At 40.1% G+C, this 25,636-nt stretch overlaps 1 protein-coding gene across 1 annotated transcript in view; it reads right to left on the bottom strand.

Moving 5' to 3' along the window:
* Positions 1-25,636, bottom strand: part of prdm5 (PR domain containing 5) — a 98,251-nt gene that overhangs the window by 38,088 nt on the left and 34,527 nt on the right. Inside the window, exons 9-13 of the mRNA XM_065286568.2 lie at positions 24,425-24,509; positions 24,184-24,341; positions 22,994-23,087; positions 19,856-20,016; positions 9,346-9,439 (exon numbers count right to left, since the gene is read on the bottom strand). Of these exons, the coding sequence (XP_065142640.1) occupies positions 9,346-9,439; positions 19,856-20,016; positions 22,994-23,087; positions 24,184-24,341; positions 24,425-24,509 (592 nt within the window). The remainder of the gene's footprint in view (positions 1-9,345; positions 9,440-19,855; positions 20,017-22,993; positions 23,088-24,183; positions 24,342-24,424; positions 24,510-25,636) is intronic.

Below are 25,636 nucleotides of genomic sequence, written 5' to 3'. Positions count from 1 at the left end.
CTCATTGGATAACTATAGAGCCTTGCCACGTCACAGCCTGTGACGTTTACACAATATGGAATTTAAACCTGAAAGACAAAAATATCACAAAAAGCTCAAAATTAAGTAGTTTTTTTTTTGTAGTGTTAAATGAATATTTAAAGACATAAAAATAAAGCATGGTATGCTGTGTTACAATGGCCTTATTGCCAAATAGCTTTACTGGGAAACAGGTGTTCATTGGAACAACCCGGGACTTTAAGGGGCTTATTGCTTTAATAAATACTGGCTGCATTCTAAGACCAATTGCATCACAGCAACGCGACTAAAGGTCAGTAGGCTGTCCAAATTCGAAGGCTGTTTAAAATGCGACCTCAGAATGCATCCTTCTTTAATGAATGGATAGAACAATGGTTCCATCACAGCCTAGGCTATCCTGAGATTCATTGTGTGCCTGCAATGCGCTCAATATTAAAAAATTAAAACCTTTGTTAAATAAAAGTTTGTATTTAGCAGAAAAAAAGGTTCTTGTCACTGTTTTAGTATTATAAGTTATGTTTTGTATTAATATCATTCAATGTATGTTGTGTATATTTCTAAGGTTGATTAATTTGATATACTGGTGGTTAGTTTAATCTACATCAATGTGTCATATTTTCTGGTTCCGTATTTATTTCAATAGGTCAGAAACCTCTTCGCTGTGTCGCACTTACAGGTGTGGTGGGTGCGTACAGCTGACAATGCTATTAATGGATCCTTCAAAGACTAGACCGTCTTATTTTAAGTTCTCTTTATGGACTTCAGAGGCTTCAAAGGCTGCTCGCCTTCTGATGTCGCGTCCTTAGGGGCCGTTCACATGTTGCACCTAAAAACGCATGCGAAAAAGTTTGTGCAGTTGCTCGTGCAGTGGCGCTCCTGAGGCATCTGTCAGTGAAACGCAATTAGGAGCTGCTCCTCCATTTTTCTGCTGAGGTTTCAAAGTAACGGAAAAGGTGAGGAAGCTGATTGGTTGGTTCTTGTCACATGACCTGCGTTGCGCTTGCGGCATTTTGAAAAGTTGAGATGTTTTAACTCGATGCGGTGTGGACGTGCCTAAAAACAAGCATTCTAAGACATAACAATGAATGCTTCCATTATGAGTACGCATACCACGTGCCTACATTTAATATTACAAACTTTAGCGCGCAAAAGATGAGATATGTTAACGTCCCCTTAGAAGGTCACAGCCTTTAAATTTGGACACAGCTTTAGTCTGTAAACTGTCTATGGTTACCAAGCAACAAAGAAAGTTGACACATTGCATGAAACTGTGATCACAGATGTGCTTTATCAGCATTTTACCACAGCTTTAATCAGAACCCATCTGATCAGAATTTTTCAGTCTGAACTAGCCACTTTATTGGCAGAATAAATTATGCTAAATTTTGTTACCTTAGTAATAATTAAAAAAAAAAAATGTCATTAATTACTATTTAATTAACTAAATTGTGTGAGGTTTACAGGATACTGGATAGAACTCTGGTTATACTTTATTTTGATAGTCCACTTTATACATTCTACTAACTATAAATAACTTTGCAACTACATGTCAACTAACTTTCAATAATTTGCAGCTATATGTAAACTAACTGTCATTAGAGTATTAGTAGACTGCAAGGGTTAGGGTTAGGGAAGAGGTTTAAGTTAGTGGAATAAGTTGACAGTAAAGTTTTATTAGATATCAAGCAAAAAGTCTACTAATACTATAAAGATTGGTAACTGATTAGTAGTTGCAAAGCTACTTATAATAAGTAAAATGTCGAAATAAATTGTTCCCGCCAGCGTTTTTAAAAAGAGTTGCCAGTAAGCCAGCAATTTTTATGATTTTCACAAAAGTTTAATGCCTTCCCTCAATGTTAGTTGGTGGGGAAAGAGTTAAAATAACCAGTAGACTCTTAAACATTATTAATGGAAAGAAGACATAAATACTTGTATGATAAAATATTCATCAGGTCTGGACATTAGGTTGCATGTTAGCTGAAAAGAAGAAAATTCATAGAGCTGATTTATGATAGTGACAAAATAAAGTGGTTTTAAAGGTTTTTTGCAAACTATGCAGGCTCTGTGACAGATTACCCAGAAATCCCACAGACACCAGAGTGAGATGCATTTCGGAAAGAAAGTGACAGCCCAGTCTAACAACTGGAATCCCATGTGGCGCCTGTGCATGACATCATCAACACGGGCTCAGTAAAGATCATGCCCATCTGACTGGCACATTCAGAAGACAGCAAATCTAGCGTTCTATGCCAGGGAACACAAGTGTGACGGGTAATAAAACAAATGAAAGCAAAACTTAAAAAAAGTAAACACAGAGGTAGTATTCAAGTTTCAGACTCTTTAATCAAGCTGATCTGAGAAAGATATGGACGGGTTTAAGATTAAGTTAATCAGTAACTGGGTTTAAAAAATCATTTGAGTTTAACTAACTTTGATTTAAAAATCTTAATGAAGCTTTTTCAAGTAGGTTAAACACACAAACAATCTTGAGATTAACACTTTGAACCTGCAGACAGGCTGTCAACACCAAGCCTTAACCCCACAGGAGAGGTCAGCTGAAGGAATGACAGATAAATCCATTAGTGTTGTGCCGATAGACGATAGTATCGTGTATCGACGATCGTCCGACATATCGCCAATGGCAGGCTTTCATGGCGATAGACATGACGATAGTTGGCGAATGGTTGTTATTATCATCATCATCATAGTTTTGCATGCTTTTCCTCGCATGAGGGTTTGTGCTTCACTTTACGCGGAGAGCTTGTAGAGAGAGAGTTCCTTCTTGCACGCAGATGCACTTAATGCGCGCGTCTCGGACTCGTTCTAGCACCTAAATCCAGCGCGTGGATGAGCAGCTACGCTTCCCTCTGTCTCACATGCACGCGCTCTCGCATCTGTCCGAAGTCTAAACATAAACTGAAGTAGTAATCCTTATGTATTTGTGCGGTTTAATGCGTTTCATGCGAGCTGAGGCAAACTATTCCTTTTGTTTAAAATATAACCCGCTGCATATTGGCGCCACTCTCGCTTACGTGCAGATAGCTGCGCTCTGTCTGAACTTGAAGTCAGATAGTAATCCTGTTTATGATATGCTTTTCAAGGAGTTTTAGCAATACATCCCTCGTGTTTAAAATATGATTGTGTTCCGCTGGACCAGTGTGTTTAAAAAGGCACCTCTGAGAGCACCACTGCTTGACACGTGTAACCTTCTGCAACAGCACTAAACAAATGCATTTAATTATTTTTATGTGCGCTGCGTGTGTCTGCGCAGGTGCATGTTTTTACAGTCATTAAGTAATCGTGTTAAAAATCAGGATTATGATTTTTCCCATAATTGAGCAGCCCTATCTCTGACATTTCCTTGCACTAGAGAGGTTGTTAGCGCGCAGAGGGTTAAAACCAGCGCGTGTCCTGTTCTCGCTCTCTGGCACGCAAAGAGCGTCTGGGCTTTAATGACGCACTCAGATTAATGGCATTAGTTTTAAGAAAGATGCATTCATGACGGTGTTGCTCTTGTTCTTTTTTCCACCAATCAAGTCTTGTCATAAATGAACAAATAAATAAATGAGTAAACTACTGCCCCGCCCCCCGATACTATCGTGTATCGCCGATCTCACAGGCTGACGATAGGACGATCTCAAAATGGGGCATATCGCCCAACACTAAAATCCATTGTTGATTTCTTGGATTTGGTTTTTCAGTGCAAACAATTCCATGATTATCTATGTTTGGTTTAACTGGAGCCTTATGTTAATGTTAATTTTCTGTAATGTTAGAATTCATGTGAACAGAATGAAGAAAAAAAAGAGTTTTCTTCATTATGTTTTGTGAATCCGGCCCCTTAATTGTAAAATCTGCTTAAAATGAATACAAATCTGTGATTGTAGGCCATTAAACTATTAAATACAGCTATTATACTTTTATCAGAAAAAATTAGCAATTATTTAAGAAATAGAAAAACAAGTGATTTCAGAAGAAAGCTTTCCTGACATATTAAAAAGGCAATAAAGACAGTTACCCGCTACAGTCAAGCGTGCCGCACAAGCCCTGAAAAGTGAAGCCAAAACGTCTCGATCGCCCCCCAGTGACTGGTCCCAGTATAGGTCATAAAGCCCGCCTCCCCATGTTATTCAATGGGACTTGAGACCAACTAAAAAAATTAATTACACTTCAATTTTTCCGAAGCTGGTTTCTGTCATTTACTGTAGTTTTTATCACGCTGATGTGAATTCAAATGTTTGTTTTTAAAATAGGTTTGTGTTTAGTTAGTTATTTAATAATATAAAAACGGTGGTGTCACGTCATGATTGACAGCTGTGATATCGTGTGATATGCGCATTCTACGAGAGCGAGGGCGGGATTTTGACTTCGCGGCTTCCCTTCCTGCTCACTACTGCGCATGACTGGTCCCGAAATCGCTATTGCGCAGACTCAAGACCCAAGATGTCAGCGCCATATCGGGACACTGACGGCTTCACTTTTCACCAATGGAAGAGAGCGAACAGGCGTCGTCCATCTTTTTTTACAGTCTATGGCTACAGTAGCTGTGTCTCATTTCAGAAGGCTGCTTTCTCTGAAGGATAGGGTTGGGAACCGATAACCGGTTCTTATTCAGAACCGGTTCCGTTTTTTAAAAGGAACCGGAACCGCACGTAATTCTTAAGTTTCGGTTCTAAAAGCGGTTCTGATGCAAGGCACGTGCAAAGCGCTTATGTCTCTTACCTCATGAATATTAATTATGTTGAGCCACTGTTTAGTCACTCGCGCAACCAAATTAACGCAGCTTACCACAGAAAACACTCAGGCTCCTGAGGTAAGCTTAGTATACTTCGTGTTTAACATGTCTAAAAGTCAAAAGTGTGGATTCTAGGGCTGTTGACGGTACAGTGCGACCCGCGATGCCATGCACTTCACAAACTATGAAAAATATAAAGTACAGTCTCACCCAGCGAGATGTCTTCAAGTTCGCGTGAAAGCAAACGGACATAAGACTCAAGAGTTAATGCGCTATAAACCGATATCAGTGATGACCCGCTGGCTTGGGGGCAGAACAATGAGGTAAGATATTCTTGGTCAAGGTTGCGAAAAAGTATCAATCTGCACTACCAGTATAGCAACATGCGTTTTCAGCACTGTGCAGACATTATAACCCCAAAAAGGTTCCTCACTTGAACCGTGTTTTGTTTCACGGATGAAAGTGATAAAATAAACACGCACATAGCCGCGCCGATCCCGTGGTCACTCCGGGGATCGAGCATCACCCACCGAAATGGCCATGCACATTATGCTCAATTGCTTCACATTTCGCATCTAAAACCACGCGGAAACGTGATCGCGCCACTTTTCTCCAAAGCGCGTGGACGCTCCAAAGCGTCTGTCGTTGCTAAGTAACCTAAGCATTGCTTGATGTTGTGACGAGCAGCCTCCGGCGAAAAGAAGTCAGCGCATATGAACACGCATGTTTGTTAAGAAACTTATATCTGATCCTCATTTACATTTTTATATTTCAAAATATATGTATGCATTATATATAAGCCTATACGCATGCACATACAAAAATTATTACTTGTACAGCAGCCTTTTCAGGATATATGACAAAACAGTTGCTCCAGCATATAAATCTCAAATCATATGTTTGAGAACTACTGCTGCTATCATGTTCACTTCAACAGGTAGGATCTTACGAGGACTACAACAGGAATAAATGATATAGGCCTAGTGACTGAAAAAGTGAAAATATTAATCATTTTACATTTAAAATATTTTATCAGTGATTAATAAACACAAATTGAATTGTTTAAGTATTGTGCATTATTTTTTATTATATGGAACCGGAATGAGAAACGGAATCGTTAGGCAAAACTGGAACCGGAATCGGAAAATTTCTAACGATTCCCAACCCTACTGAAGGATGCGGTATACAAAGGATCCTCAACCTAGAATTAAACGAGACGTCCTTCCTAGGACATACGGACAGAAAAATAAACTGGAAATATCAGTTTGCTATGTCAAAACTTTTACAGCGTTGATGCGCTCTAACATCAGTTAAATAAAGGAAAATTATTTTTAAATTTGGAGTAATTTAAAAATAAGACCATTTTATGTTGTTTTAATATGTGCAATGTTTGAAGAGAAAAAGGGGGAGTGACAGAATAAAAAGAAGGACGAGGATCAATATTCGGCCAGCGTTCGCTCGCTGGCGTGAACTAAAGAAGGAGGAGGGGTTTCTGACCGATGCTGACTTGGCCATCATGCTTTTGGACTAGTAAGTAATGTTATATTTCTTGCATATATAAGTCCTGTCTGGTGCTCGAACACTATTTTTTTAAACATAAATTTTCCTGGAGGCTTCTTGGAGAGGGTACAGAGAGACTTATATCACGTGACACTTAGGTCCGTGATGCTAAAATGACGCCAGTGACACGGGCGATCTGGGTTCGATTCCCCTTTAATTTTATATAAACTTTACCCAAGCAACTTTTGGCGCTTGAAAAAATAAAACCCATGAAATTATAGTCATATGACATGCTGGAAGGCATACTTTGAGTTGTCTTCTTTTCCTTTGCGACAGTGCTGGGGCGCTTGTGGCCTCTAGGGGCGCTAGACGTAAAAAATACATGTCTAGCACCCCCTAGTGGCCAAAAAGTTATGCGGTGTGCCTTTAAAGAAACGCATTACTTCATGAATTAACTTAACTGTTTTTATTAGTTTTATATGACTTGATATAGAAAAAGGTGCCTCAGTGGTAGCCAAATTTGACAGTTGCTCACCACTGTCAAAATGCTGGAGAGACTGTGGAAAGGTGGGAGATTACGTTCATATATTCTGGGAATGCCCCAAAATACAAGCATATTGGCAGGGAGTTAAAAGGGAAATTTGTGAAATTTTAGAAAGAGATGTACCAATGCACCCAGTACTTTTTCTTCTGGAGGGATTCCCTGCAGATCAGTTTAGTAAATCCGACCTGTTTGTATTACATATATTGTTAATGGCTGCCAAAAAAATAATTACTGTGAACTGGATGAAGATATATGCACATACTGTGAAAGAATGGACACAAAGACTGAGACAGATATACATGTTTGAGAAAATGACTGCGGACTTGCAACCGAAATAGGACATTTTTCAAGAAAAATGGGCACCAATTGAAACATACTTGCTTAAAGGACTTTAACACTATTAAGTGTTAAACTACTATTAAGGGCATATGTATTTTTTTCTCTTATTTTAGTTTTAGATGTATTTAGATACTTATTTTCCTTTTTTTCCTTTATGTTTTATGTGTGTATTTTTTTTCTCTCCTCTTCTTTACCTTGCTTTTTACTCTGTTTAAAAAAGAAAAGAAAAGAAAAAGGTGCCTCATTTATATGTGTAAGATTATTTAAATTTACCTTATTGTTTACAAAGGTACTTTTACATTTAAGCATTACACCTTCGCTTGTATTTACAGCTGCTGGTGTGGAATGACATTGAGAAATGACGGTGTTTGCGGCAACGCAAGGAATTTATGGGTTATTTGCAGCAGCGAAGGATACATCTCATGAATTCTCAGAATTCCTGTGAAAGAAGGAAGGTTGCATTCAGAGTTTCCTAATTGCTTTTCTGAAATACAGCATTATGACGTATGCAGACCTCCGGAGGATGCAGCCAACTGAAACGTAAGCTTCTTTCAGCGCTCCTTTATAGCTTAGTGCTAGAGCATTGCGTTAGCAGCGCAAAAGGTCAGGGGTCGGAACCCAGGGAACACAAATACTGATAAAAGGAAATGTATATATTGTAATGCGCTGTACAATAAGTTGCTTTGCATAAAATTGTTGCTTAAATGTATCAACAGTATATTCACAATCACTTAATGGCTTATGTTCATGTCCTCATGCTGGGTAGTGAAATCTCACTGGTCCTAAAGAAAGCTAAATGAATGTTGAACTTTCTCTCATGGGCATGTGAATGATCTGCCGTCACGCAAACATCATTACTGGATCAACAACACAGATGTTCTGAGCATGTGTCTGTTTCAAAGTTACATGTGAATACAAGTCTGGTTTAAAGAAAGGGAAGTCAGATTTACAGACAGCAAAGGTCAGGGGTCACAGTGCTGAATGCCTGCACAGAAAGCTCTTTTCTCTTCATTCACTGATGTGTACCAATTATTCTTACCATTTCAACACACAATAGACACAGGGATTTATACACAGTTTTCATCAAAGATTACTTGTTTCTGTCTGTTTAAGTGTAAGTTTGCATATATTAAAATGTGAAGTGCAATACACGGTGTCTATCAATTTACAGACACACGTCGAAGACATTTAAATCAATGATAACACAACAAAAAGTGTGTAATTTGGGAATGTGAATAGGGATGCACAATACCAATGGCACATCGATATTATCTGGTGATAATGGCTTATAAATTAATTATCAGCGTTGCCCAGATATGTGAATAAAGCTGGTATGATTTACCGATATAAAGACGTGTTGATTATGCACGTCACCATGCACGTTTGTAAGAAGTGCTTTAGGGATTGTGTCAGCTGGACTATTAGATTGTGAACAATTAAAATGTGTGTATATTTAATATTCTAAAACAAAGAGACTGTGCAGTGTTTTATTCTCATTTGAAAAACTCTGAAAATAAAACTGTGCTGCACAGCTGACAGATGCCTCAACAGATATCTTTAACACCTAGCTGAGTCAGGCAGAGAGAGAGAGAGAGAGAGAGAGAGAGAGAGAGAGAGAGAGAGAGAGAGAGAGAGAGAGAGAGAGAGAGAGAGAGATGCCACATGTCTTAAGCCCACAACCATCATCCCAGCCCCAAAGATGTCACCTGTGTTCTATCTAAATGACTACTATCCCATGGCACTGACCCCAATCATGATGAAGTGCTTTCCACCACAGTATCCCCAACACGCTCGACCCGCTCCAGTTTTCATTAAGTCCAAACCGCTCTACGTCGATCTCTAACATGAAAGCACTCTTAAGGCATGAGATGCTAAGGAGCTTGAAACATACACATTTGTATGGACTGATGTGTTGAGAAAGTGGCAAAGAGTGTGAGTGTGTCCACAGAGAAAAGCCAAATGTGCCTTATACACTTTTAATATGTTGTTATTACACAAAGCTCACATTTACCAATAAAATATATAAAAAGCTGAATAAAATTCCAAGATACAATATTGTCCAAATACTATTAATTTGAATGCCAATGTAACTATTAGCAAACTTTTAAAGATGGATCAGATGAGTATAAGACAGTGAATTTATTTTAGGTGGCAAGCAGTGTTAAAGCAGATCAGTATGTTTCAGTGTGAATGGTGTTGAAGTACTGACCTGTATGGCTGCGGATGTGCACTCTCAAAGTTCCATTACTGGCAAACTTCTGTCCACAATATGGGCAGATCTTTTCCTTCTCTCCTGTATGGGTCTGATGGGGTGAAAAAATAGAGTAAATATAAAGAATATAACATCTTAAGAGTAACACTTCGATCTCTTAACACAGCCTGAGCCAAAATGAGCTGATGAGTTTTAATGTGAGTGTTATTATGGAATTTATACCACGGGGCAGTTCAATGCTTTATTCTGATTGGTTGAGTAATATTCTGCGGGTATGCATTATTTTTCCTAAAACGCACACCTGACTTGTCAACTGTCTTCAAATATCCACCAGAGCAATGTTTGTGGTAACTGTAGTATTAGCGGAATAATTGACTCGGTCCTTTGAATTATTTGAAAATAATGCACACTCCGCTTCACTTTGCGCCACATTACCAGCTTGGGTGTGCACTATTTTTATAATAATTTAACGGCCCGTTGTCAATTATTCCTAATTACAGAGTCGTTTGATTCATGTTTTCCTTTGTCTTTAAAGTGTTAAAGGATTAGTCAATTTTCTTGAAAAAATCCAGATAATTTACTCACCACCATGTTATCCAAAATGTTGATGTCTTTCTTTGTTCAGTCGAGAAGAAATTATGTTTTTTGAGGAAAACATTCCAGGATTTTTCTCATTTTAATGGACTTTAATGGACACCAACACTTAACACTTAACTCAACACTTTTTTTCAACTGTTTTTCAAGAGTTTCAAAGGACTCTAAATGATCCCAAACGAGGCATAAGGGTCTTATCTAGCGAAACGATTGTCATTTTTGACTCGAAAAAAAAATGCAAAAAAATTTTAAACAACTTCTCGTCTAGTTCCGATCCTGTGATGCGCCAGCGCAACCTCACGCAAAACGTCATTTCATTAAGAGGTCACAGAGGACGTATGTAAAACAACGCCCCAGTGTTTACAAGTGTGGAGAAAGAGGACCGTTCTGACGTTGTTGTATTTGGAATGATACTAATTAATGTCTTTGTGTCAGTTTATTGTTTAAAATGGTCCACAAATGTGCGTTTCATATATGTAACACGTGACCCTTCTACGTACTACGCAATGACGTGAGGTCACGCTGGCTTGTCACACAGCTGGAGGAAGAAGAGAAGTTGTGGTTTAAAAGTGCATATTTTTATTTTTATTGTCAAAAATGACAATTGTTTCGCAAGATAAGACCCTTGTGCCTCGTTTGGAATCGTTTAGAGTCCTTTGAAACTCCGTTGATAAAAATAGAGGAATTCAATAGAGTAATTGAAACCGATGGTTAAGTTTTATTTACAATGCTGTTCCAGAACAATGCAGCTCAAATATTAGATTGTATGCTGTGCACTTTCTGTAGGATTGTTTCCTGAACATGGGAGAGTACAAGGCTGGATGTGCACAAAGCCTTTGTCTAAAAAGTGGAGCAATTCCAACTTTGCAAGTACAGTCTGGCTCTTCTGATTCAAAGCCTGTAGGTAGTCTATGTTTTCATATTGAAAGAATTTCTTACTGACAATTCAAACATGAGTTTTGAGTAAAGTTGATCGATCAGCTTGGTCATCTGCATTTTCTGGATCAGATTCGGGCTCGTATTGATACAGAAAAGATGATATTGTGTCTTTCACCAACGTTGTAAGGTCCGCTGCCTTTTGGCGAAGTTCTGAATTGAGCTACTTTTAAACTGTCAACCTGTTAACGGTCTCTGCAGGTTGATGTTTGTCTGCAGGTTAGAGATACAAGGATTTTGTTAAATAGTTGTTGGTATTTGGGCTGTGAATGTCAGGACCCTGTCAGAATCATGTCTTAAATGATATCTAGTCTTTGTGACGGGGTCCTGGCAGTACCATGTTTTATGTGGGAAATGCGTGGTTTTAGTATTGGTTTATTCTGACCACGCATTTCCTTGGTCTCCTCACTTTTTACCCACTCTCTGACTTGTCATTGATTTCAGCTGTGTCCCTCATTAGTTGTCCCGATTTATTGTCCTTGTGTTTGATGTTCTTTGCACATTCGTCTTGTTGCTTATCCCGTTGTTCTGCCTGTGAGTATTCTTGTGATATCTTAGTTGTGTTGGGATTCTGTGTGTGTGTTTTGTTGTTTATTATTTCTTTGCAACGTTTAAGATTAGTTTGATTATTGTACCTGTGTTCTTTGTTTTTATGTTGCAGTGTATTATGCTGTTGTGTTTTAATATTATTTTGAGAGTTATGTTTGAATCTAGTTTGGCCTGTGTTTTTTCCCTTTGTCTGATTTTGTCTCCACCCCGTCTTAAGTTGCTATGGTTTTTTATTTGTTCCTTGCTCCTCCCCCTTGTTAGTGTTATTGTTTCTGTATTCTGATTGGTTATTGTTTTGTATTTAGTTACTTCCTGTTCATTCCTTGTTTACGTTCCATTGTGTTAGTTACGACGTGTTGCCCTACGTGTTTATGCTTTGTTTTACCTTTAATAAACCTTTTTGTACTGCATTTGGATCCGCTCTCTCTTCGTCTGTGTGCCCGTCGTGACAGAATGGAACGTCACCAGGATCCAGCAGTATCTAGCTCGCCTGTGAGCTCCGCGGGTAGGATTTGTTGTTCCGGCATTCGTCTCTCTCCTATGTCTGAAGAGGAGTGGAGATTGAGACGAGCTAGATTGGCTTTCCTGCGCCCGCAGGGGGAATCGGTAGAAGAATTTGCACGGAGGTTTTGGGAGGACTCTCGTGGTTTAGGTCTCAGTAACAATGAGATGAAGTTATGGTTTAACCATTGCCTGGGCGAACCCTTTCCACTGGAGGATTTGTGTGGTGTTGTGGATTTTGATTTCTTTCTATTCGCCCGTTACGTGGACATACGTAGCACCGGACGTGCGTTAACCACGCCAGAATGCCCCGAGGCGGGACCCGCAGCCTCCACGCCAAGAACGGTCGAGTCGGTGAGCGTTACTCCTTCGCGCTGTTCGCGCAATCGACGACGCAGGAAAAAATCCACACGCGAGCAGCCTATTGTCAGCAGTGACGTCGTACTCTCTCCCTCCGTTGCTTCGACGTTGAAATCCGAGCTACTTCACGAGATAGCTGCCACTGCACGTGAGTCGCCTGTTTCACTTGACTCATCTGAGTCGTATGCTTCACCTGTGTTACATGAGTCATCTACTTTACCTGAGACTGATTCACCTGAGTCATCTGATTTACCTCAGTCATGTCTCAATGTGGCCGCCAGTTCGGCGTCTTTGGAGGATTATAGGACGAGAAGGTTTTTTTCCAGTTTGGCAGATACGCCATTGGTGTCAGTGCGGACGGCTGGAATAATCACTTCTGCTCCAGAATCTGTCATTTCTAGACCCATCGTGCCAGCCAGACCAGGACGAGGCTCCAGACTGGTTATTAAGAGAACACCTTTTTCTATTGAATCGCTGGAGTCTTTCCCCGTCATCAAGATGGCCACCATCACGTCTGTCCCTGAGACGGCTGTTATGTTGTCTACGCCAGTGTTTGAATTTCCTACAGTCATTCCTGCCCCGGTTTTCCAGAAAGCCATTTTCACCATTACACCCATGGTTAAAGGTGCCCTATTTACACCTGCACCTGAGATCAAAATGGCTCCCACACCCAAGATGACTGTTAGTCAACTGCCTAGTGTGCTGCCCAGTGAACTGCCTAGTGTGCTGCCCAGTGAACTGCCTAGTGTGCTGCCCAGTGAACTGCCTAGTGTGCTGCCCAGTGAACTGCCTAGTGTGCTGCCCAGTAGAGGCTGACATTTTTTCGGGAATCCCGCGGGTCCCGCGGGATTCCCGTGGGTTCGGGAACAAAATCACTATTAATCACGGGATTGGGACGGGACAGGAAAAAATGTCAGCGGGAGTGGACGGGACCGGGATCGTAATAAAACTATGATACCCAACTTTATACACAAATATGCAGTTTCTATAAATAAACTTAGTTAATATATTGTGTGCGTGCGTGCCTGTGTGTGTGTTTGCATGTGTAAGAAAGGTTGCATGAATTTTCACTAATGCGTCTCCCTGGTGCATAAGCGCTCCAACGCAGCCTGAGCGCTTATGAGAAAACGGAACAGCAGCAAAGAGTATAGCGGCTCTGATCAAATGGAGAGATAAGTGTGTGACAAGAGTTGTGTTGCGAAGAGATTTCCTGCTGTTTGGATAGTTTCTGTGCTTTATTGTGTGCGTCAATGCCGAATAGTTAGTTTTTTCTAGTTGTCTTTAAATTAGCAGCAAGATTACCGCGTCTTTTATGTTATATTGTCAGTTATCATTCATAATGTAAATGAAGCTGTTAGATAGCGCGAATCTTCTCATTAATAGTCATGGTACCCAGTTTATATTTGTGTTAGTTTATCTTGTACATATTTATTCAGTATTATTTCCTTATATTGGAGATTGTATAGTTCTAATACTTATACAGTTATTTAACAATTCTAACCGTACACACTGCATATTAATTCGGTTGTCACTTCACCTTTTAATGCTTAATCCTGTTCTGTACACACACAGTTCAGTAATTTACGGTACTGACAGCCGAATTCCACAACCGAATTAACTCCCGCAAAATGCAGGTAGTGACAACCGCATTTACAGAAACTCTGCACAGTGTGTACATAACCGAACTGAACAACTAGTAGTTAATCAAGTGTTTAAACGTTCATCATAAACAGGACAGGTCTCTCTTCTGAAAAAATAAATGCGCGGTTCAGAAAATGACAGAGGCACAAGCGTTTGCTGACTAGTGTTGCCAGATCTTGCACTAAAAAACAGCGAACAAGAAGAATCCAATAATAAACCGAAATAAATCTAAATGCTTTACCTCAAACATCAAAATATTGGGACCGGCCCCTTCACGCTTTATTAACACCAAAAACTTGATCGCTTCATGAGCCAAAAGCTATAAACGGTTAAGCACCAAAACAGTATTTACGTACAAAAAAGAAGAGGACCTGGCAACACTGCAAGACCGCGCGCTCCGTGCTGTGAAGCAGCCTCACAAAAGCATAAATTACACAACGCCAAGACGGAGGTTTATTGCAAAACACAATGCTGTTATTATTTTGGTCAAATCTGTGATAAGCACGCGAGACTGCAGAACGTTGCTATGGTTATCTCTGTGTCAATCATCGCATTTTCGGGAGTGAGTCTTGTTCCGTACAGACATGAAACGAACATTTAGGGGATTCACTCCCGCATTTAAATGCGGTTGTCACTCCCGAAAGTTTGCAGTGTGTACGAGGCCTATTATTTACTGTATGTGTTATATGATACATGTGCTAGTCACATTTTAGAACATATGACACCATTTCGCGGTATCTTGTATATTTTTGCATATTTTGAACTTAATTACAGCTGTTAATGCTGGTTATTTAAACAAATGTATATTAATGTTCTTTCATAAGGCTTTTATTCTTGTTTATTATTTGTTGTTGCAGAACCACACAAACACAGATACTTAAGTGCATATCAATGGAAGGTTTTATGCATACTGCAACTGTGAATTAAACACCCATAATCCAATTATTCGTCTGGTTCTTGTGTTCTGGACTCCAGACTTTGGGGTTATTAAACTATTGTAGACATGGAGTGAACTATGTATTGTTTTTCTTTTATTTGCTGTATTCCATTTTCTGGAGAAAATCTAGAAACCGGCTCAGCAGCTGGTCCAAAACAGGATGGAGAGCAGATTAAATCAAATTGTTTGTATGAACTTAACACTAGTTGAAGAAAAAAATATATGGGAGCGATACAGGAGCGGGAGTCAGTTTAAACAGGAGCGGGATGGGAGTGGGAGTCAATTTACCAGGAGCGGGATGGGATGGGATTATTTTTTAAACTTTGGTCTGGGAGTGGGACGGGACAAGATTTATTTCTATGGGAGTGGGACGGGACAGGAGTGAAAATCCACTCCCGTGTCATCCTCTACTGCCCAGTGAACTGCCTAGTGTGCTGCCCAGTGAACTGCCTAGTGTGCTGCCCAGTGAACTGCCTAGTGTGCTGCCCAGTGAACTGCCTAGTGTGCTGCCCAGTGAACTGCCTAGTGTGCTGCCCAGTGAACTGCCTAGTGTGCTGCCCAGTGAACTGCCTAGTGTGCTGCCCAGTGAACTGCCTAGTGTGCTGCCCAGTGAACTGCCTAGTGTGCTGCCCAGTGAACTTTCTGTCCAGCCTGGGATGGTGGGCTCTGAGCTCCATATACTCTCTGCCTTGTGCCCTGTTTTCCTGGCTTTGCCAGTCTCTCCTCCTTCTGTCCTGATTTACAGGTCCGGAGAGTCGTTGTCCTCGGCTCCACCTTGGCTGCCTGCGCCGCCCTGGCGTCCTGCCCTGCCTGCGCCGCCCTGGCGTCCTGCCCTGCCTGCGCCGCCCTGGCGTGCGCCTTTGCCCGCGGCGCCGCCCTGACTGCGCCTTTGCCCGCGGCGCCGCCCTGGACTGCGCCTTTGCCCGCGGCGCCGCCCTGGACTGCGCCTTTGCCCGCGGCGCCGCCCTGGACTGCGCCTTTGCCCGCGGCGCCGCCCTGGACTGCGCCTGCTCACAATGTTGTGGACTTGTTTTTCTTTTGGACTGGTGTTGCCCTCCGTCCCTCCCCCGTTCCACCTCCGTTCCACCTCCCACCTGGACTCTTGTTTTGTTGTTTCAGTTAAACGTCTAGTATCCGTTTTTTGTTGGGGGGGCTACTGTTGGGATTCTGTGTGTGTGTTTTGTTGTTTATTATTTCTTTGCAACGTTTAAGATTAGTTTGATTATTGTACCTGTGTTCTTTGTTTTTATGTTGCAGTGTATTATGCTGTTGTGTTTTAATATTATTTTGAGAGTTATGTTTGAATCTAGTTTGGCCTGTGTTTTTTCCCTTTGTCTGATTTTGTCTCCACCCCGTCTTTAGTTGCTATGGTTTTTTATTTGTTCCTTGCTCCTCCCCCTTGTTAGTGTTATTGTTTCTGTATTCTGATTGGTTATTGTTTTGTATTTAGTTACTTCCTGTTCATTCCTTGTTTACGTTCCATTGTGTTAGTTACGACGTGTTGCCCTACGTGTTTATGCTTTGTTTTACCTTTAATAAACCTTTTTGTACTGCATTTGGATCCGCTCTCTCTTCGTCTGTGTGCCCGTCGTGACAAGTTGTAGTCTGTTTAGTGTTTTGAAGAGTTTTTTGTTAGTTTTGTTAAGTTTAGTGTCGTGTTTTTTAACTTTACACCACGTTAAAACTATGCCATTACACCAAATACACAAAATAATCAGCTTTTCAGCAAGGTCACATATGACCTTTAACTGGTTGATATGAAACTGAGATAAACAGACACTCGCTGCTCTGCCTTTAAAGAGATACTAAACTAATAATGAAAATGTAATAATTTCTCACACTTATTTTGTTATTATACAAAACCAAAACACGTTTTTTTAGTTTAAAAGGACACATGAGTATTATAAAATAATTGCATGACTTGTGCATCAATGGCTTTTATATTTTTTATATTTAGAATGCGTTAAATGCTGACTTTTGCTAGAGTTACTAAATTTTAGGACTGTCAAAATTATAACTGGGTCTCCCAAGTTTTCTGGAAATCGTCTTACTGCTACAAAAATCTTACACATCTCTGTCTTCCTGCAGTTTTACAAACAGAGGTATTAACTTATCTAACATATCAAGCATTTAGTTTCTCATGCAGATGTTCTCTTTATGAATGATATGAGAATTATTGTTAAAGTACAAAGAAAACATTAATCTTATCATTTTGGGCCAGTATTCCCATAAACATGCTATAAACAGAGCTTATCTTACAATGAGGAGGGCAACAGCGTCTCAAACTCCTCCAATTCCTGCTATTTTCACCCTCTCTTTATCTTCTTCCTCTTTTCCTCCCTTTTCCTTTCCCGCTACTTATCTCTCCCCTCCCATCTCCACTTCCTCACCTCCATCACTTCCTTTCTGCTCCCACTTCTCTTGATGTCCCCCCTCTTTCTTACTCACTCGTGAATTGTGGGTGAACGGTTTAAAACGTCATTACTCTTTCTGTCTAATCCCTTCAAACATGTTGTATAAAGTCCTATATACACATGTTTGGGTGAACAAACTTATATGTATGTCCTCCAGATTCGCCTGTGAACTATTATGCGCATGTTTGCGTTATGAAGACGGACACGGCATTTAATATGTTTCTGGTTTATCAGTGCACATTATTTTAAATAAAATATTCAACTGCCTTGATAATCAATTATTAATTCAAGAATTCAAGTAAAATCTTATAACTGCAATATCACTGTAATGTATTAAAAAACTTTATAAAATTATAAAAGAAAGAAAAAGGTTATGAAGAGTTGTGCGGAGTACAAGAGTAGAGACATTCATTTAGAAGTAAATCAAGTCCATGTAGACCTAACACACAAGTACTGTTAAAGTGTCATTTCAGTGATGGCGTATCTGAAGTCTATCTGGCCTCTCCACCGCTCTTTTCCTCTTGCTGTCAAACAGTAATTGAATATGTTTAAGGTTCTTTACTCTTGTGCCAACAGTGAGTCACATTTCTCCCCTGACTGAAATCTGATCAGACAATGTCAAATGCTATCTTAACCGTAATCACACACACTAGTTTAAAAACTATATGGCTGTAATAAACTGCTCACTGGTTTATTTGACTGTCTCATTTTTGGACTAGGAATGTGAACAGTTCAGGACACTGTGTATTCATGCACTGCTATTCAGGTTTAACCCGAGTATACAGTGGTGTAAAAATGTTTTGCCCCCCCTCAACATATCTTATTTTTTTGCATACTTGTCACACTTTAATGTTTCAGATCACCAAACAAAATTGGAATATTAGTCAAAAATAACACAAGTATACACAACATGCAGTTTTTAAATGAAGACTGAATGGTTTTTTTTATTAACGGAAAACAAAATCCAAAACCACATGGCCCTGTTTGAAAGTGTTTGCTCTCTAAACCTAATAACTGGTTAGGCCACCCTTAGCAGCAACCACTGCACTTAAGCGTTTGTGATAACTTTCAGTGAGTCTGTTACAGCGCTGTGGAGAAATTTTGGTCCACTCATCTCTGCAGAATTGTTGTAATTCAGCCACACTGGAGGTTTTTTGAGCATGAGCCGCCTTTTTAAGGTCATGCCACAGCATCTCAATAGGACTGAGGTCAAGACTTTGACTAGGCCACTGCAAAGTCTTCATTTTGTTTTTCTTCAGCCATTCAGAGGTGGACTTGCTGTTGTGTTTTGGATCATTGTCCTGCTGCACAAGTTTCAGCTTCAGCTTGAGGTCAAGAACAGATGCCTTGACATTGTCCTTCAGGATTTTTTGGTAGACTGAAAAATTCATGATTCAATTTATCACAGCAAGTCTTCCAGGTCCTGAAGCAGCAAAACAGCCCCAGACCATCACATTACCACCACCAAATTTTACTGTTGATATAATGTTTTTTTTCTATGCTGTGTTACTTTTAGATGGGACACACACCTTCAAAAAAGTTCACATTTTGTCTCGTCAGTCCACAGAGTATTTTTCCCAAAATATTTTTTGGCAAAATTAGATGACCCTTTATGTTCTTTTGCTCAGCAGCGGTTTTCGCCATTTTTATGGTCTTATGGTGGAGTCATGAATGCTGACCTTAACTGAGACAAGTGAGGCCTGCAGTTCATTGGATGTTGTTGTGGGCTCTTTTGTGACCTCTTGGATGAGTCGCCGCTCCGCTCTTGTGGTAATTTTGGTCAGCCGGCCACTACTGGGAAGGTTCACCATTGTTCCATGTTTTCGCCATTTGTAGATAATGGCTCTCACTGTGGTTCGTTAGAGTCCCAAAGCTTTAGAAATGACTTCATAACCTTTTCCAGACTGATAGATCTTAATTACTTTCTTTCTCATTTGTTTCTTAATATCTTTGGATGTCAACATGATGTGTAGCTTTTGAGGATCTTGTGGTTTACTTCACTTTGTCAGGCAGTGACAGGTAAGTGATTTCTTGAATGCGAACAGCTGTGGCAGTAATCAGACCTGGGTGTGGCTAGAGAAAATTAACTTGGGTGTGATTAGTTTTAACAGGGGGTTAGCACTTTTTCACACAGGGTCATGTGGATTTGGATTTTGTTTTCCCTTCATAATAAAAAGCTTCATTTAAAAACTGCATGTTGTGTTCACTTGTGTTATCTTTGACTAATATTTACATTTGTTTGATGATCTGACACATTAAAGTGTGACAAATATGCAATGGCATAAGAAATCTTGAGAGGGGGCCAAAACGTTTTCATACCACTGTAAATCTGACACTAATATTTCTATGGTAGGAGGGGCCCCATCCCTCGCTTTGCATGGGGGGCATCACAGATGTGCGCGACGCCACTGGCCATATCATGCAGTGGAGAAGCGCCATATGTGACGGAAGTTTTATAATGATTATTGTGTGTCCAGCAAGTAAAACATGCCTAGACTATCCACCACCACCTAATAAACTTTTAAGATTTACGGAAATAAATACATTAAATAAATGTAACAGATTCTGAACGTACCTTCTTGTGGCTCTTAAGCACGGAGGGCGTGACAAAAGCCTTCTCACATAGGTCACACTTGTACTTCTTGTGTCCGTCATGCACCACCTGAATGTGCACGTTGAGTGTGTCCTTACGTTTGAAAGTGGCGTCACACTGGTCGCACTTAAACGTCCTCTCACCTGAACAGAAAACAGCAGATATAGAGTTGGTGCAGCTCAATTTAAGAATCCCATTGAAACCTTGCACTCTGGCTCTGTGAGACTTTAAAAAAAAAGATGCTGACTGCTATTATGTTTCATGTTTAAAAGTGTGCCACTCAAAGGTAGTTTGACTGGAACTTGTTTTGTGTCCAAACCCACTTTGCTGCCCTCAGAGTCCATCCAGCTTTGAAAATTGTCCTATTATTTCTTTCTATTTGTGCCATTTTTTCCATTTTAAAAAGAATGTCTGCCCTCTATCTCAAAAGATGGTGCGGTAAAAAAGGGATCATAAAAGATCAGGTAGAAAAAGCGAGGAACGGTTCATCTCTCGTCCGAGGCCACAGTTCCTTTCAGAAGATGTCACACTGTTCTTTTTCCAAAGCTTTCTTCAAATCCCACAAAATCGACTAAGGCGCCGAGAACGGAAATCTTCAGCTTGAACACGGGCTCCAAAAACCTCCATAGAGGCTTTTCTGCTCAAACAATGCTTTCTGTGACAAACAAGCACAGTACACGCCAGAACTCTGGTTTAAAGCTTGTTTCGGTTTATAAATAGTTGAACAGAACCCAACATGTCACCACATTTAATCATCAGCAGCACAGACTAAATGCTGGGATTTAAAAGACTGGACGACGAACAGTGTATTTAAATTAATGGGTATGCCCCGATGGCTACGCCAGACTTTTCATCACAAGAGACGCTAATCTGCTGGCTTTTCCATCATAGAAAAATGTCTTTATTCATGAGGTGGTTCTGTTGGTCTTTAAGCACATGTCAGAGCCCATTTAGGTTGTGTGCTGTGTTCTTGGAGCAATTGTATATGATGTAGCACCATCAATCATCCATACGATCAGAATTATTAGTTGTGTTAGTTGGTTTTGTTTGCTCACTAAATGTCATCGCAAAATGCTTTAAAGTCACAATCATCAATCTCTGGCCTCTCATAGGTTCTTGGTACTGCAACTGTACAGCGTAATGCTTATAAACAAGAAATTCTGGGAAAGTACCATTCTACTGTGAGATTAACACAGCACAGGTCAAAAATGGTTCCTTACAAATAAACATTAAGTATTTTCTGATTTGCTGTGATAGTTGCTTCTGAACTAATTTTTTTTTTTTTTTTTTTTTGAATGACAAGCACTGTTGACTTGTGAACCATTAGACAAAAAGTCACACATTTCTTTTCTTTTTTGGAGCTGAGATATTGTATTAATGATGGGAGACCAAGTCAACCAAGACTAAATGAGACATATCATGAAAATCTGACTTTTTCAAAGTTTAAGTGATATAATTGGGGCCTGAGTGCTTTTATCAACCTAGAAAATGTGAAAAAGATCGACCCAGTAATCCAGTAAATTTGGCTCCTCTTGTGATGTCAAAGGGGGATCTTATTATAATACTGCCACTTAATCTGTACTATCCAACCATGGGACAGCCATTTAGTGTGGAGAGAGAGAGAGAGAGAGAGAGAGAGAGAGAGAGAGAGAGAGAGAGAGAGAGAGAGAGAGAGAGAGAGAGAGAGAGAGAGAGAGAGAGAGAGAGAGAGAGAGAGAGAGAGAGAATAATTGACTGCACAACTGAGTTTCAATTTCCACCAACATCATTATGGTGTTCAGTGTTTGCATTTTGTCAGCTCATTTGCATTTTATAGGACACACCCAAAAACGGCACATTTTTGCTTACACCTACAGTGTCAATTTTAACATGCTATAATAAATTATATGTGGGGTATTTTTGAGCTAAACTTCACATATGCACTCTGGGGACACCAAAGATTTATTTTATTTATTTTTTTTAAAAATGTGTGAAATGTCCCCTTTAATATCAGAACGCTTTGGTGGCCAATTTATGTGTGAAAATGAACAGTATCCTTTGTTTTCTTTGCTCCAAACAGGGCGGTAATTTGTGCCTTCTGAAGCGCAGTTACAACTTTTCCTGGATTTTCATCAAGGTTGTTAAAGAAAACCGAGAGCATACACGCTGCATCAGCAAACGCTTCAAAAATCTGTGGCAACAAAAATGATAAAATAAGGATGGGAGGCGATCTTGAATAAAGGGCAAACACAGATGCACAGATTTAAAAAATAAAAAGCTTCAAGCTCCAGGCAAAATCACACAACTTTTTCAACTCCGTCCATACACATACTCTGTGTCCTGGATGTCCCCAAAATGAGATATTGTCAGATTTACTTGCAAGAACAATTCTGTCAACAAACTATAGAGAAGCAAAACTCACACACACTCTCAAAACAAAGGGAGGGGGGATTTGTGAAGTATTTGTGGAGGATTTATTCCAGTCAGCCATTTGACCTTTGTAAAACGATAATGTGTATTTAAAGATTAGTCACAAAAACAGCTTTATTTCATAACCAAATACTGACACAGATGGACCAGATTATGTCACAGTGGGCCGTAAGTGATCACACAAACACAAATACTGTATACATAAAGTGACCACACACACCAAACCCACACACCACTTGCTATACTATCTAAAACAATCTTTCTCTCTCTCTCTCTTTCTCTCTCTCTCTCTCTCTCTCTCTCTCTCTCTCATATATATAAAATGATGTGTTGGTCTAGTAGTACTTAGCAGTATATGTATGTGTGTGTGCCTCTTGGGAGGACAGCAGGAAATTCCCGCAGCTCAATAATCTCAGTGTGATCAGTCTAGACTGGGCAGAGAAGCTCTGTGGTTCATCCTGCTCGGCCAGTCGGCTCCATAAAGCCCCTGCACTCGCCACCCCTGCAGCCCACAGACGCACAGCCCAGGGTTCAGTGAGGGGTGTTGGGGGCTGAGGGAGAGACTCGGGTCTGATTTCAGCATCAGGATGCCTTAAGCTGATGTCTGCACACATTTACTCATAAATTACTATATACACAAACACAGAGCATTTGGGTACCCTGTCTATAGGGAGAGGTTGAGCTTCCTAAAAGATGTGATGGCACACTTACTGTTATGAATCAAGAGGTGGCGCTGTAAGGAGAACGGCGTGCGGAACAGGGCCTTACATTCTTCACACTGGAACGGCCTCTCCTCTGAATGAGTCTTTAGAGAAACACACAGACATGTATAACATCAGCTGGGTTTACAAGGATAAAGATGAAATTGCATGAATTAGAAATGTACAAAAGGGTCACAGACAATGCAAAATTACATTTCTGAGGATAGCAGAAATGCAGACGGGATACGTAAGGTTGTACGTTGTTTGTACTAAACAACACTGATTCTAATGCTAAAAGTATAGTTAAGTTTTTACGCATACACCAGGGTCTGCATACAGTGCGTGTGACAGAAATTTTGTCATCAGAATAGTATGGGCGTGCTGTACATGCACCAGCAGATTTTTGTAGGTCGCACATGCCCGTACAGGAGAATGAAATAGCCCAAAAGATGCACTGTATTTAGTCGCAATGTGCATACGTCAGTGAACATGTACGAGTCGAATAAACTATGCTTTGCGCTCGGTTCGCATATACGTAAAATGTAAACTATACTTTGGGCTTAATGTGCCTCATAACTGATTGTAATATGTCACATTTTAATGTGTAAAGCACAAAATATGTTTTGAGAGCTTCATCCTTTGAGAGCTTTATAGCTCCTGGTCACTGTTTTCATTGCATAAAAAAGAGGAACGATAACATTCTTCAAAACATCTTCTTGTGTGTCCTTAAGAATAAAGCAAGTCACATGCATTTGAAATGATATAAGAATGTTCATTTCTGGATAAACTGTGCCTTTAGGAATGTTTTTATTGACTTGAATATCTATCTAGATCAGAACTTTCCCTATGCTCATTTCTTCCACTAAAACTCTTTCTTTCTGTTCGAAGCTGTGTGGGGTTGTGAGGTTAATGTCATCTGCAGGGTGTAAAGGTTGGGGGTCGTGTGGGGTCACTACAGGTCAGGGTTAGGCTGAAGGTTTTGATTAGGCTCCACAGTGGCTGATTGGTCAAAAGATCTCCACTAAGATAAAATCCCAGCAGTTTATAAGGCCAAAAACTAATTCTCTTAACAATTCATTGGTTTCTCTGCTGGTTCCAGTCATCTACATCTCTGCCTGACTTTAAACATTAGAAACGAAGGATTCAGCCCCAAATCTCAAAAAACCAAAGATCCATCTGAAACCGATCAGAGCCCGGTACCTTTTTATGGTTCTTGTAGACGTTACGGTGGGCGAACTCTTTCCAGCACAGCTTACACTTGTACGGTTTGTCTTCGCTGTGGATGATCTTATGAGCCGTGGCCTGATCCAGACGCTTAAAACTTCTGTTGCAGATCTCACAGGTGTACGGACGTTTTTCTACACACATATAAAATACATTTCAAAATGACTGAGCACATTTCAGTCTGGGTTATAATCATGTGAGGTTTTACGTGTCTTACCGGAATGTGTGATCATGTGCCGCTTCAATTGATTTGTGGAGATGAACTTTTTATCGCAGGCGGTACAGTCAAATATCTCATGAATCTGAAAATACACCAAAAATTTAACATTTTTTAAAAACAATATTAACAAGCCCTAAGGGTTTGAAATACAATAACTCTGACATGTAGTGTAGCGAACTGCGTTTAGTAACCGCAAAGTAAAACACACAAAGAGCGTATGACCGTAATGACCAGAACACATCTGAGGTCTTTTAATGGACCATTGAGGGTGATTGTTGAACTCTTGGGTGGTTTTCTGCCTGTTCTTGGTGTGTGACCTTGAAAATATCCCTAACCCAAATCACAATTGACAACACACACACACACACACACACACACACACACACACAGACTCAGACAGATGGAAATGTAATTAAACTTCTGAGCGGTTTTAAATAACTCCTTCGGTCAATACGACTGTGCTGAAAATGTTCGCTTTGTACCCTTCAGTCAGACCTCTCCGAGGAAATCAGGAGGTACAAATGATTGCAATAATACACTTTTCAAATTTCACTGCTACTTCGTCCAATATGTTGAAAACAAGGTACCACATATGTCAGGGTACATTATGTAAAACCAGTGTTGGGAAAGCTACTAAACCCTGATGTGTCAAACTAAAAGATCTCATAATATAAAACAGTTAAACAAGCTTCCCTTTTGAAAAAGTGCTAACTGCAGAACACAAACATTTCAAAAGGGCCTAAATCTACCAAATTAGTGTGACAGTCCCAAACTTTTATTTGTTTTTAGCGGTTTCAACTGGGATTTTGAGGGCATGACTGCCAAATATTTCTTTGATCTCTGGTTGGGACTACATGTTCCCTAACTAATGGCAAAGAGTTGGATTGTTCAGGTCAGGTAAAATTCATGTCTGTACTTTTTTTAATATCTTTTGGTGCCGTCAATGGCACAGAAACCACACATTGCATCTTATTCATAGACTGTAAAAAATATGGATGTAGTGTCCGTGACGTAGGGTTGTGCCGATAGATGATAGTATCGTGTATCGACGATCTTCAAACATATCACCAATTGCGTGCTTTTCCTTGCATGAGGGTTTGTGGGCTTCACTTTACATCTGAGACCTTGTAGAGAGAGGATTCCTTCTTGCACGCACATGGACTTAGTGTGCACGTCTTGGACTCCTAGCATCTGAAATAAATCCAACGC

Source organism: Paramisgurnus dabryanus, chromosome 21 (assembly GCF_030506205.2).
Source record: "Paramisgurnus dabryanus chromosome 21, PD_genome_1.1, whole genome shotgun sequence".
NCBI lineage: Eukaryota > Metazoa > Chordata > Actinopteri > Cypriniformes > Cobitidae > Paramisgurnus > Paramisgurnus dabryanus.
The sequence above is the reverse complement of the archived record's forward strand: the minus strand, read 5'-3'. Positions and strand labels throughout refer to the sequence as shown.